General features: G+C 43.7%; 1 protein-coding gene across 1 annotated transcript; it reads left to right on the plus strand.

The window, feature by feature from the left end:
- The first annotated feature begins 10,710 nt into the window (after positions 1-10,710).
- LOC148020824 (NDR1/HIN1-like protein 13) lies at positions 10,711-13,069 on the plus strand. The gene is made up of 3 exons (XM_087698634.1): positions 10,711-10,960; positions 11,040-11,892; positions 12,838-13,069. The coding sequence occupies exons 2-3, from the start codon at positions 11,335-11,337 to the stop codon at positions 12,907-12,909; spliced, it is 630 nt and encodes a 209-aa protein (XP_087554760.1). The 5' UTR covers positions 10,711-10,960; positions 11,040-11,334; the 3' UTR covers positions 12,910-13,069.
- Positions 13,070-13,291: the final 222 nt, after the last annotated feature.

Here is a 13,291-nt window from a genome sequence, read left to right on the forward strand (position 1 = left end):
CATCACTAGATGGGTGGGTTACAAAAGGCCCTGGTGGTCTGGGTATACCTAAGCACAGGCCGAAAGCTTGAGCTTGTTGCGCAGGGTCAGTAAGACCGTTTGCCTCACATACTTGCTCGAACTGCTCCACGAAGCTGTACGGGTCATTGCTAGGTTCGTATCTAGCTAGTTGTTTTGCTACGATGGGGATTCTAGCTTGCCCTTTAGCCCCTTGCGTGACTCCCAATCCCGATAGTAGCGTGGTGGCTAGGGCAGTAGCGCTCTATTCAACGGACCTATTGTCCAAGAGTCGCTTTGCTACCAATTCGCTCAATGTCATGTCAGCCTCTGCTGCCGTTCCCTCTCTACATTCGGTCCAGATTTGGCTGCTCCAGCTAGGTCTAGCACTCGTCTAGCCTCGTACATATCTACGTCTTGCTATAGCCTTCTAGCCCTTTGCTCATGGTTGTAGGCAATTATGCCTTCTAGCGCTCTCTTGATTGCTCTTCTCTCTTCTTCCAGGTTTGCTACCACTTCCTCTACAGGTCTGCCCTGGATCACGGTCCTAGTGAGTAGATCGTAGTTGTGGACCAGTTCCTAGACTGAGGTTGGAAATTCTCCTAAGTCTAATTGGTCCTCTCCTCGTTCGCCTCTTGATCCCGACATTGTTTTTGCTTCCAGCTCCACGAGGTTGTCAATAAATCCAAGTAGCCCCGACAGCGTCCAATCCTCTATATTGTTGCTTTTCATGTCTTCGTGTCTTCTCCAGGTCCTACTAGTAGGGCACTCAGGCACCTATCTAAGTCTTGGGGTCTTCTCCTACTAGTGGGTTCCTTAATGTTATTAGATATCCTAATGTGTTCCTTGTTATTTGAAAGCAGCTGCAATCCTTATTCACATGTTATGCTTAGTGCTTTCATGGTGCTTGGTGCAAAAACATGCTTTTCTCTTTTCTTGCAGTGCAAACTTAGTGGAACACAAGGGTGAAGTGCTGATGCAAAAAGCATTTAATGCGAACTCCACTCTGTTTCTCTCCACATTCTTAGCCTGATTTGAGTTCTAAGCTCGGTTCCCAGCTATTCTATGGTCTTTTTGAAGGTCTGTGTTGCGTTTTTTATTCTGCTCTAAAATCGATTGGTCTCTGAGGTTCTAATGGTCAAAATGGATCTTGGGGGTGTTCAGGGTTGTGTCCTGGGGATCAGGTCTATGGCAGGGTCAACTAAAGATCCTTATTTTTCCTTGTGGCAGGATGGTCCGATTCCCAGAATCGGATCGTCCGATTCTTGCAATCGGACAGGGCTAGTTCGACTCTAGTAGTCGGACAGTCCGAGTCCAGCAGTCGGACAGGGCTGGTCCGACTCTTGCAGTCGGATAGAGTGGTTTGAGTCCAGCAGTAGGACAGGTCGGGTCCGATTCTTGCAGTCGAACAGAGTGGTCCGAGTCCAGCAGTAGGATAGGTCGGGTCCAATTCTTGCAGTCGGACAGAGTGGTCCGAGTGCCACGTGGCACGTCCGATCGGACTGTCTGATTCTGGGAATCGGACAGGGTTGGTCTGACTCTCTCAGTCGGATAGTCCGATTCTTGGAATCGGACGGTCCGACTCCAGGACTTGGGTGGTCTGATTCTGGGAATCGGACCACTAACACCTGGTCCTACTGCGTCTGGCGATAGGTGCGATTTCGACGCGTTTCGATCCCACTTGACGCCTGCTACACACAATCACAAGAGACTTTCCAGATCTGATTAGGGCACTACTAAGAAGCACCAAGCTTTCCAGATATTCCCTTTTCCCTGTTTTACCCTGAAATTTGAATTTGGTCCCCTGTTTCCAGCAGCAGTCAAAACCTTCTGTTTTCTCTTTTCTTAACCTAATCTAACCTTAATCTAGTGCAGCCAAAATGCAAAACAGAGATGCAGAATGGTAGTCCTACACTAATGCTTCCAACAAACCAAAACACTTACTTGTTTTATGAATTAAAACCTCCTAAATCTCCTAGCTATCTCAAGCGCCGGTTCGGGCTGCAAACCCTACTTCTATGCTCGATTTGATGCACGCGGCGCTCAAGGCTCGATTCTGTCGGTCCCGGCAACGGAACCAAAATGAAGGGGAGCTACAAGCTCTACCCCGAGACCTACGGACCACTTATTGCTCAAGTGTTTCAAACCAAGCGGCCATGGCTACCTCTCACATAGCCGACGCGCAATGCCTACCTTACGGGTGTAGTGAGCTTACCTTGATGCTCGATCGAGTACCCTCCTCTTTCTTGCACACAGGTAGCTTCACAATCCTTGAGGCAAGCTCAAGCAACCTCAATCCCTCTCCCACGAGCTTCATCCTCCATAGCCATGCGCGAGACAAGAGAAGCAAAGAGAGGAGGGGAAGATGAAGAGAGAAGATGGAGAGCTTCTTCTCCAAGATCCCTCACTCTCACACAATCACTCCCTCACACTCTCTCAATCCCTCTCTCGAGCACAAGCAAGAAGGCAAGAAACAAGAGAAGAAGACGAAGAAGCTTTGGCCACACACAAGAATGATCTTCTCATTCACTTTTTGAACTTTATATACATGCCCTACTTTTCATGGGCAATCATCTCCTTTTTTACATGGCCGGCCATTAGCCTAGGCCCATTTCTCATTTCCCACCATTCTAATCTATCCTATTCCCAACTAATGCATACAATTTGCACAAGAGCGAGCCTGGCGCTCTTTTACAAGGATTCGGGAGTGCTTTCACACTTAATGGTGCGCTTTTTACTCTTTTACTTTCCTTGGGCGACTCTAAGACTTCCTGAGGGTCGTGCCCGTGCTTCTAATTTTTTCAGGGTTTGGTTACCGGTTAAGGCGCCTTTTTCTTCCTTTTGTCCTGCGCCTTTTGCTATTTCCTTTTTCCCATTTCCCGCTCCTCTGTGCTGCGGTAAACAATGTGTAAGCATGGCTACTTTCAATTCTGAAATTAACGCATCAAGAGTAAACATTCTACCATCTCTTCGGCCTCTAGCAATCAATTTGCAGCCATTACCATATTCTTCAACAAAGCATCCATCTCTATTAAATCTCACCTGCAGATTCAATTCTCCTATTTGTCCAACTGACAAAAGATTCTTGGTTATTATAGGTACATGTAGTACATCATGCATGCTCTTTTTCTTGCCATTAGGTATAAAAAATGGAACAAACCCTGTGTGCTGAATGTCATGTTGGGTGTCATCCCCAGTACACACATAACTATGTGCACTTGCAACCATCTCATTAAACCATTCTCCATGGGTGTCATATGATTTGAAGCCCCTGAATCAATGTACCATCTCTCATCTCTATTCTACCTATATGCATTCTTAGACACATGCTGCATGGCAAACAATCTGTCAACCTACTCATCATGAGCACCACTAGAAGATGCATAGTGCCCATGTTGTTTGCCATTTGCCTTTATATCTCCCTGCTTCTTGTAACAATCCTTTGCAATGTGTCCATATCTGCTGCAGTAATGACAATCCTTATCTCTCTTTGACTGATCATTTGACTGCCATGAACTAGATCCACCACATCTACCATGGGGTGATCTTCCCTACCTCTAAAGCCACCAGATCCACACTTGTCCTATGTATTTGTGCCATACCAGGCATTTTGCTGATGCTGTCCATAAGCATTTCGAGTGTCTCCTCAACCTCGAAAAGAGCCACAACCTCTGCTGCCTCTACCACACTGGCTAGAGTAAAGAACAATGTCTCTAGTTTGAGACATACTAGAATCTGTATTCAGCCCAAGCTTAACTTCCTCATGCAATAGTAAAGTAATCAAGTCATCCCAATTAGGGGATTCAGCTCTCACAGGAATAGATGTATGAAATGCTTTATACTCTTTGCCAAGTCCATTCAATGTCACTGCAATCATATCATCTTCAGACATTGAAGATCCAATGGTGACAAGCTGATCTGCTATGTTTTTTATCTCTGTAGTGTAGACCTGAATGCTTCTGCCATTCCTATACATGTTATTGAATTATTGCTTTAGCTGAATCTTTCTTGCATATGTGTAACGTGTCCACTAGAATCATCCCGGACACGTCTTAGCAATCCATCGGGAAGGATGTCTAGAAAGCTCCGCCCGGCACTCCCATGGAATGTTACGGGACTTGCGATCTAGGTCTTCCCGCATCTGCCACGTAGCGGAAGTATCCTGGCCGTTCCCACTTAGGATCGACCTGAATTTGGGTTTTCCTGTTTGGTCATTAGCTAGCAGCAACTAGCGTCAGCCCCGATCGAACTACTTTACGTAGAAACGCCCGGTCTGAAGCGGATTCAAGCTGCACTTGGTTCAAGGAGAATGGGAAACGAGAGGGATGCAAGGCTCGACCTCTCTGCCACAAGGCATAGTCCCATTCCGTTCCCCTAAAACAGCGCGAATCGGGCAATAGTTAATTCTAAGTCATCGTTCTCGTTACTTGTTTCGGTGATGACGATCATCCTCTGTTCGTTGAAGACTTTGAGAAAAGTTCCCGGCTAACCGGGACCACCCATCCATAGGACGGACCCATGGTCCATCCTCCGCACTTTCCTCGGTTTGTTTTAGTTATGTAATTACCTACCACATTAGTTTGACATATACAAACAGCTTCTTTGATTAACCCTGTTAAGCACGGGTTCCTTCACGTAATCTTATCACAGGACATAAAGAAAACAATGTCAAACAACTCCTTTATTATCATTTTATCTTTTTATCTTTGAAATACAAGGAGTTCCCGCCCGTAGGCGTATTCATAATCCGCCCGAAGGCTATCCAGTAATCCACCAGGGATCACTAATCCAAGTTTCCGCCCGTAGACTAGTATGCGGGCCTCGAGATCCAATCTCGAGTCACGTTAGTCTCTTGTGTAGGGCCGGGAAGGCGAGGGATTTACAGCCAGAGCCCCCCTGGCACCCAAGCGTCCTCCTGCTCCAAGCAGAACTCAACGGAGAGACCTCTCACGGCGGGTTCGGTCCACGTTCCCGGCGCGGCTAACAACCCCCTTGGTTAGGGTCAGGCAGGCAGTCGGGGGTAACTGAAGCTGCCTCTCCCTTCAGGCTTCAACCTGAAGTTTTTAGATATCTTTTCATCCTTTAGTTCATTGAGCAAACAATGCAAACAGTCCTTTCTAAACTGTTACAAGCACAATCAATTTCAATGGTCGTTTAGCTGGCAAACTGTTAAGGAGTGACTCCTTTTCTCCGAATGCAACCCGCATTCGATCCGGAATCAATTGCAACTTGGCAAGATTCCTATCATTCTTGGGTTAGGGTCATACCCTACCAATACTTTAGGTTTTGTTGTGGCAGGATCCAGCGACCATGTCGCTTTAGTTTATTGTCTGGTCCTTTGCAAATACCTAACTTTCCTTTCCCTTGGCAATTATTTCCCAAGGAAAGTGAGTAACAGGATGATTACTCATCCTCTTGTAAGTTAAATTCCTTCAATAACTTGCCAACCTCATTTCGAGAGATGACAAAACTCTCTTGTGGACAAATCTCAAGTCTATACAATGTTGCAGCTTTTTGCACATGTATTGCATCTAATTTCACGGGATCCTTCCACCCATTGCTTAGCGTTTTCCGATCACGGGATTTACCTCCAGCCGAGTAGCAGGGTTGAGGGTAGCTTCTTACCCAATCCATTCCTAATTATATTGGCCCATGGTACTAAAGATAAGCAACTCCGTCGGAGTTTCATCACTTTGAACGAATGATCCTTAGGATAAAACCTTAGATCATTTTATGTATGAAAATCCAATTGACTCAACATTTCGAATGCGTGTAAGATCTTAGGGTTTGCGGTTCTAACTTGGCAACAAATGTAAAACTAGGTCGAATTCTTATCGCACTAAACCCTAGTTAGCACTTGGGATACTTATCATATCGACTGAACCATGCCCATATGAATCCCGAGTGGTTTATGTGATTTAGACAACACAATATACTTGTCCTGCGACAAGGATGAACCTTTCCCAAAGGTAATAAACTAGATTTAATGGAGAACAATAGTTACAACTACACCAATATGTGTAAACATACGACTCACTGCTTCTACGCATCACATGGTTCACAATAACCCTATCCTTCCTTGGTAAGGTAAAAATGCCTGATAATCTGGACACTAACTTTCCTAGGTCCTACTAGGATTTATGTCAAATAATCATGCCACTTGCAAGTCCATAGATCATGTTTGTGCCCTTCTATTCCTCTTCGAACAACAACTTATGGGTGTCAACTTTCCCTCATGAATCATTACAAGGAAGATCTATCTAAAAATGGAACATGCCATTAATCTTTCCATACCTAGTAAAAAGGTGTACCTCAATAATTTCAACCTTGTAATGAGGTATCAGTCGTCCTAGGCCCGTCACTTTTGAATGCACAAAAGGAAACTTACTAATAAGGTTCTGCAAATGCATAGACACCTTATGCTCTTTTTCATTAACTCCATTGAACGTACCAATGATCAATTTTCATATCTTAAGCTATCTCTAATAAATGTTCAAATAGCCAATTCATTTTCCAATTGCATTTAACTTGACTAGTTGCATTCGAACATGCATGAGTGCTTCCTAATCCGTGAAGTTATCGTGAATAATTCAATACTTTTGTGTGGAATCCAAATAGATCAAACCTGGACTTGTGAATTCCGGGAAATGTCCACGTATGCTCGGGGTGAACCTTCCGCATCGCACCTTGTGATCTTTTTAGAGGCCATCGCGAATTCGATCTCCAGTTAGCCTTTGTGGATTTCAACTTTTTGGCCTTGGCTTGCAGTCTTATGACCTTGGTCCGTCTCCCTTGTATGCGCAATTCTCTTTGATATATGGCTTCCTTGACCGAAGTTCCGACTTGCGGAATTTGCCTTGGGAAGGCCTTAGGGTTCTTATGAGATCCCTTGGACAATGGAGATTTGAGAGCTTTAATCCACCTTGAAATTCCGGGTTTAGGAAGGATTGTGTGGGCCTTACGATGATGTTCGCGGAAAAGGGCTCTTGCGAATGGGCCTTGCAAGAATGGAGGCTTTAGAGTTCTTCTTCTCCTTCCCTAAAATCCAAGGACCGGCCTTGTGAGTGATTAGTGGGAAGGCCTTTATGGCCTTCCTCTCTTATTCTTCAAAATCCCGGCCCATGGATGACTGGTGGGAAGGGGTTTTGTAGCCTCCTCTTCCTCAAAGTCCCGGGATGGACTTATTGGGTGATAGATGAGAAGGCTCGTCGCCTCCTTCTTCTCACAGTTCCGGGGGTGTGGATAGACTTATGGGGGGAAAAGGTAGTGGGAAGGGGGGCTTAAGAAGCCCCCTTAGAAGCTTCCTAGAGAAGCTTCTTAGGAAGCTTCTCTCAGCACGTCCCAGGGGGGGGAGTCGAATTCTAGGCGGCGGCGGACTGGGCAGTCAGGCGGGCGGCTGGCAGCTGGCGGCTCCCTTCACGTGGCGACGGCCTGGTCTCCTTCCCCTTTCCCAACGGCGGTAGCAGCCCGTCCGTTCTCCAGCACGGCGACCAGCTCCCACGTCCGGCACCTCCCTCCAGCTCCCACATCCGGCACCTCCCTCCCCCCACACCCCCTTGATGGGGGGTGTTTATATAGGCATGGGGGTGGGGAAGAGGGCCTCCACACACGTGGAGGACTCCCCTCATGCAGTCCCCACTTCACTCCTTCTTGGCCATCCCCCCTCCACACTCCCTCTCCTCCAGCCATGCATCGGCTGGGGGAAGGGATAATAATAAAAAAATTTGCCTTGAATTTATCCATTTGCCCCTTCCCAAGCGGTCGTTCCCTTGCGGTTTTTTCGGTCCTCAACCCCGGCCTTTAATTCTCGACGTGGGACCTCATTTTCGAGCGTGCATGGTGTGGATTAGGTTACCAATAATCACGAAGTAGGGAATACTCTTGCACAGGGTTTACACGGCGTGCGAGAAGTTAATATTTGTGGTACGGGGTACGCGGAAATATTACAATATGTTACATTTCCATAATTCTTCATGAGTATGTCCCATGCATCCTTTGGAGAACTGCATTCAGTAATCTGTATAACCATAGCATCCGATATACATAAGGAAAACCAATGTAATACCTTGCATGCTCTCTTAGTCCATAGCTTATGAGCCCTTTTCTTATCATTTGTCAGATTCCTTTCATGTATTTCAGGTTTAGCCTCATCACTTGTACATAAGTCCCAATAACCTCTGCCAACCAAAAAATTCTTCATACGGAACTTCCATAAAGAAAATTTTTGTTGTCCAGCTTTTCTCCCACAATTTGAGTGATATTGTCAATGCCCTGAGAATTTGCCATAGTTGTAGCTTAGGTATTTAGTGATGTATACAACCTGTAAGTATCTGACCCCTTTTCCTACAGTTCAGGACCAGTTTCTTGCTATTCAAAACAATTTTCTACAATTTAGGATAGTTTTCCTGACAACCTGCTTGCTATAAACTGTATTTCAAAAAATGAAAAAACATAGTCAATTGAATATAAACCAAGCTCAAATCAATTCAAAACATTCTATGGTAGTGGCAAAACATCCCAGCAACAAATTATATCCATACAAGTATCAATGTTTGTACTGTATGCAAGTAGCAGTATCAAATACAATCAGCCCACTACTATAACCACTTGTATTTTCTCTATTAAAACAAGAGTATTCAGACCTCAAAACAGTTTCAAAACATCTTATTCAATTGCCACTTTATGCATGAGTTGATACATGTCCAACTGGTCATAATATATTGCATGTATGTTAAGTAAAGATGATAGGTATCATTCTCCTGTAGACAATAACCAGTCAATACCCTAGTATAACTAACAACAAATTAGTCCAAACTTTGGACTTTCAGCACTCACAATATCCCAAAAAGCATCTACCACTCAACTGGTATGATCCAAGCATTTGTCAGTAGCAAATAAGCATCACAAATACTTCAACCCTAGGTATATTGTTTTCAAATTCACGACACCAACCAATTCACTATTTCCAGCCTATAAATAAGCTCCAAAACTGAGCATTTAATACTCCAATATCATGCTCAAATGCATGATAACAAGGCCATATACATTGTTAGGATGAAAACCACCAGTTCCCTAGAATCACCTCCTGTTTATTACAGTAAACAGCCAATCTGCACAAGTTTGTGCTAAATATCTCAAAATCTGTGAGGAATTTGAAAAAACTTTCTTCTGCAAAGTTGTAGACCACGTCGAAACGATCAGCATCTTCAGACCATTTCTCCAAAAACCATTTATGTTAGCAAGATATAGCTTTAAAAAAAAAAACGTACTACAAGCACAGTCTCCTTTGATGACATTTTCTTAAGATATGATGTCTTGATGTCAAATGGCCCCACTGCCAAGCCTTCAGGAGGCTTCAGGCGTTCAAGCTCTGATACCATGTTGGAAGAGAGGAGAGATACAGAGTGGAGCGGAAGATGAGCCTCAGCTCATTGTTGTTGTTCTTGCATTATTATTCCCTTATACAAATTGAAAGAGACTTACACACATAGGTATGACTAACCAAGACTAAATGTGGTTAAGTCACTGACTACACCGACTTATTGAATGCCACACACGTGTACATCTATATCCAGCTAATATCGGTTACACACATAAAGATAAACTGACTGAAGAGTAACAAGAGCTTGATATTGTAACAGATTCTTCTCCTAATGAAGGATAAGTTGATTGGTTGACTCTATGGAATATCCAAGTGACAGTTTGCATTGACATTATGAAAAAAGAATATTTTCTAACTGTTGTTGATAAGCTAGTTGCTTGATTTTGTTTGCACAAAAAAACTATTGTGCCCTCATGGGTAGACTTTTTAACATACTAAACCTCCCCCAAGTTTAGTGTTAGGAACCCTTTACCAAGGGGCTATTTGACTACATTGGAGATTAGGACCAACCCTAGATGCAAGAGGTCTCTTTGTAGGGAGGATGTTAGGCTAGGAGGTGACAAGGGTACCAAGGGGGACTCTAGCCATAAATCCCTTGGGTATTTTGGCCTAGCCCTTACATGACACATGATGGAATTTTTGGAAGTCCTTGATGCTAGATAAGGGTGGATTGGTGAAGTCCGCGTTTTGGATTAATTGCAGTTGTTCATTAAAATGTCACATTACAGTAAATTAAGGCACACGAGTAAATTAGGTCGCACTAGTAAAGTAGGACCAGCAACAAATAGAGACGTCGGCATTGGTTTTAAGAAAGTCAAGCCTATTCCAAAGATATTGGTTTCGAGGGCAATCGACAAAATCTAGGGGTTTGAAACCCATGACCTCAACTCTATAGCCTAAAGTTTCAACTATTAGACCACACACTATGTATTAGTTATGAGAGCTACTTTTGATAGATTAATTCATACGTCTTTATTTTACGGATAGAGTTTACCTATTTTTCGACTATCCTAGTTTACTTGCGCATAATAGTTTACTTATGTGATGTGACATTTCTACAAACGATGGTGACTGATATGATATGTCACATCTATACTATTAGTTAAGGAGAGATGGGGGCAGGTGCCACGTGGCAGCCCCCACCTCCTCCACAAAAAAGAAAGAGAACGCGGAAGCGAATGCTACGCGTCCAGCATCCGCCCCGGAAAAAATCGCGCCCGCCGGGGCGAGTCTAGGTGCGGAGCGCCTAGTGTGGATGCAAAGCCAAACTCTCCTCTTTGGAAATGCGCAAGAGTTAGGAAGTCCACACTTTTAAGCCGTAAATGGGTTCCATCTGTTAATACGAGAGAGACTGATGATATTCCTCTTTCTTCTGCTTTTGCAAGAAAAGATGCCGGACTTTAACCTGTAAAGTCCTCTGCGGGGCTCAAAGGAGAGCGGAGCTAGATGCTGTAAGGTACAGCCATCGTTTTCGATCGGTTTATGGCGGAGCACCTTTAGCTCTGCAAAGACATTTCAAAGGAGTGGAAATGGGCGCCTGTCCTTGAGGAGTCCTAAGGAACCTGCTGTCTGTCAATATATGTAAGTGGGGTTTCTATACAGCGTACACTGCTCTTGCTTGTCTATGGAGCAGCCTTGCTTGATTATGTGAAATTTACAGACACTTGTAGTTAGCGCAGTGGACAAACAGAAGGGTTGCCCCCCCTCCCACGACAACGCAATTCGACCAAGGCGTCTTGCTGGATTATCAAGGTTCAGGCTTGTGAACGTGTACGTGAATGATCAGATTCTTTCTGATAATACACAGTGGATCATTACATTTCAGGCTTCTCCGTAGCAGTCAGAGAGCTTCTGATGAGACACTCCTGCAGTAAGCTCACCTACAGTAGCATATCGGGCAGCTATCTGAGACCAAGGAGATTTTGTGAGAACCCCACTCACAACAAGCTTACAAAATGGGCTATGGTCTTTCACATGCTCCATCCTTCAGTAGAAAAGGAGCAGCACCCTCACATGGCTTCTGCAATTGCTGCTGCTGGATGGCTTTGTCAATCCTCCTCCTGTTAGTTATAGCTGTAGGGATTACTGCCTTATTCATACTAGTCATGAGGCCAACCAAGCCGCAGTTCAGTCTAGAACATGTCAATATCCAAGACTTCCATGTTGACAGACAGGATTCTGTGAATCCTGATGTCTACTTGTCCATGAACATCACATTGATATTCTCTGCTACTAACCCCAATAAGATGGCCATTCTATACAGTGCTACTGACCTTGATTGCTTGTATAAAAACACCACCTTGGGTGTGGCAAAGGTTCCGGCCTTTCGCCAGCCTGCACATAGGCAAACTATGTTGACTGCAATTGTGATTGTAGACAAGTTGTATGTCATGGAACCACCATCCACTGACCTTGCAAATGATGCCAGTGTGAGTGATCGAGTGCTATTGGGTGTGAGTGTGCCAGTTGAGGCCCGAATGCGTGTGATGGGGATCAGCACCCCTAAAGCCAAGGTAAGCACATCTTGGATCTCAATGATCTTTAATCTGTATGTGGAATTCTAAGTTTCAGTTTATAAACACAATGTGCTTGTGCTGTTTTAAACCCATCTTAAATTTCTAATTTAGTGTGTAGATATTGAATCTTAAATCATAAAGACATCCTGCAAGTTAAAGTCTTAAGTCCATCAGATTGTGTGTGGGATCGAGTGTCTGTTTATGAAGACATTATGTGAGGTATAGGTGTGCCTGAAGTCAGGTTTGACAAAAAGCTATGCGTGGGCTCATTCTCCTCCACAATAAGGATGGGTATGCACCACAAAATCACTGTCAAAAGCCAGACACTGTATCTGTGTGCAGATAATGTGGATAGTGTCATTGTAAGGCTTCTTAACTGGATCCTACTGTAATGCATTTTATGACTGTAAAGGACACACTAGTTTGTGCGTGTGCAGATCTTGTAGGTAGTGTCATTGTCAGGCTTCTTTACAGAATTATATGTAATACATTGCATGCACTTGGTGTGTTTTTGGAAAGAACACAAATTAGTTTATGCAAGAAAGGGGAAAAAAGAACCTGTGGGTGAGTGTCTAGACAGATAAGCATGGATTATCTTTGTTATCTGGCTCTCTCATATGCTCTCCATCCCTTATGTGGGTTCCAATCATGATCCTAACAAACTCCTAAGTAGCCTTCAATTAGCAGTTGTGCACTGTGCTGCCTGATTAGTTCTAGACTCACTGTTTATGGACTTCCATGTCACATTGACCCAAATGCCAGCAGAATCATGAAACAAACCCATGGTGGTTGCTGAGGGTTTGAGGTGGATGCTGTGAGTACTATGGCTTATTGCGTTGCTTGAGCCTCGGTGAACCCTTCATGCCAAATGGAAAACTGGACAGGTGTGCTATAAAACAAACATCCACAAAACTTATGATCTTTTGTGCCTTTTCTTTGCAGGTTTTTGTAACATGCAATATTCTGGTGCGGCCCCAAGAGCTCGGTGTGGAAAGCAAACAGTGTACTGGTTAGGTTTGTTCAGAAGTAACGCGATATGATACACGACCATTGCTCATAGAAAACTGACCTTTAGTGTATTTTTTAAGTTTTGTTATTTTTTGGACATTTTATTTGTAAAACTGGCTAATGTCATATTTTTCATTCCAAAAACTAGTCACATTTCAATCTCTTCTTTTCTTTCCATTGGATGTGAAAATAGTTTTTCATACATATATGAATTTTATAATAATTTATAGAAAAGCATTTAGATAATATTATGAAATAAGCAATGCATTAAATCAACGAAAAATTGCATATGAAAGTATATACTAGACGCACATAAATTAGGTGCATAAAAATATAATTTAATGTTTGAAAAATGAAAGAAAAATTACACTTATGATTTTTACATTGT

The sequence above is a fragment of the Lygodium microphyllum genome, chromosome 18 (genome assembly GCF_053477565.2).
Source record: "Lygodium microphyllum isolate KBCC chromosome 18, Lygodium_microphyllum_v1.1.10, whole genome shotgun sequence".
NCBI classification, from domain to species: domain Eukaryota; kingdom Viridiplantae; phylum Streptophyta; class Polypodiopsida; order Schizaeales; family Lygodiaceae; genus Lygodium; species Lygodium microphyllum.

Bases quoted from the DNA above. Each gene is read 5' to 3' on its own strand.
- LOC148020824 (XM_087698634.1), top strand. From the start codon at position 11,335: ATGGGCTATGGTCTTTCACATGCTCCATCCTTCAGTAGAAAAGGAGCA. The intron at 11,893-12,837 runs GTAAGCACATCT...TTTTCTTTGCAG, and splicing joins TCAGCACCCCTAAAGCCAAG to GTTTTTGTAACATGCAATAT.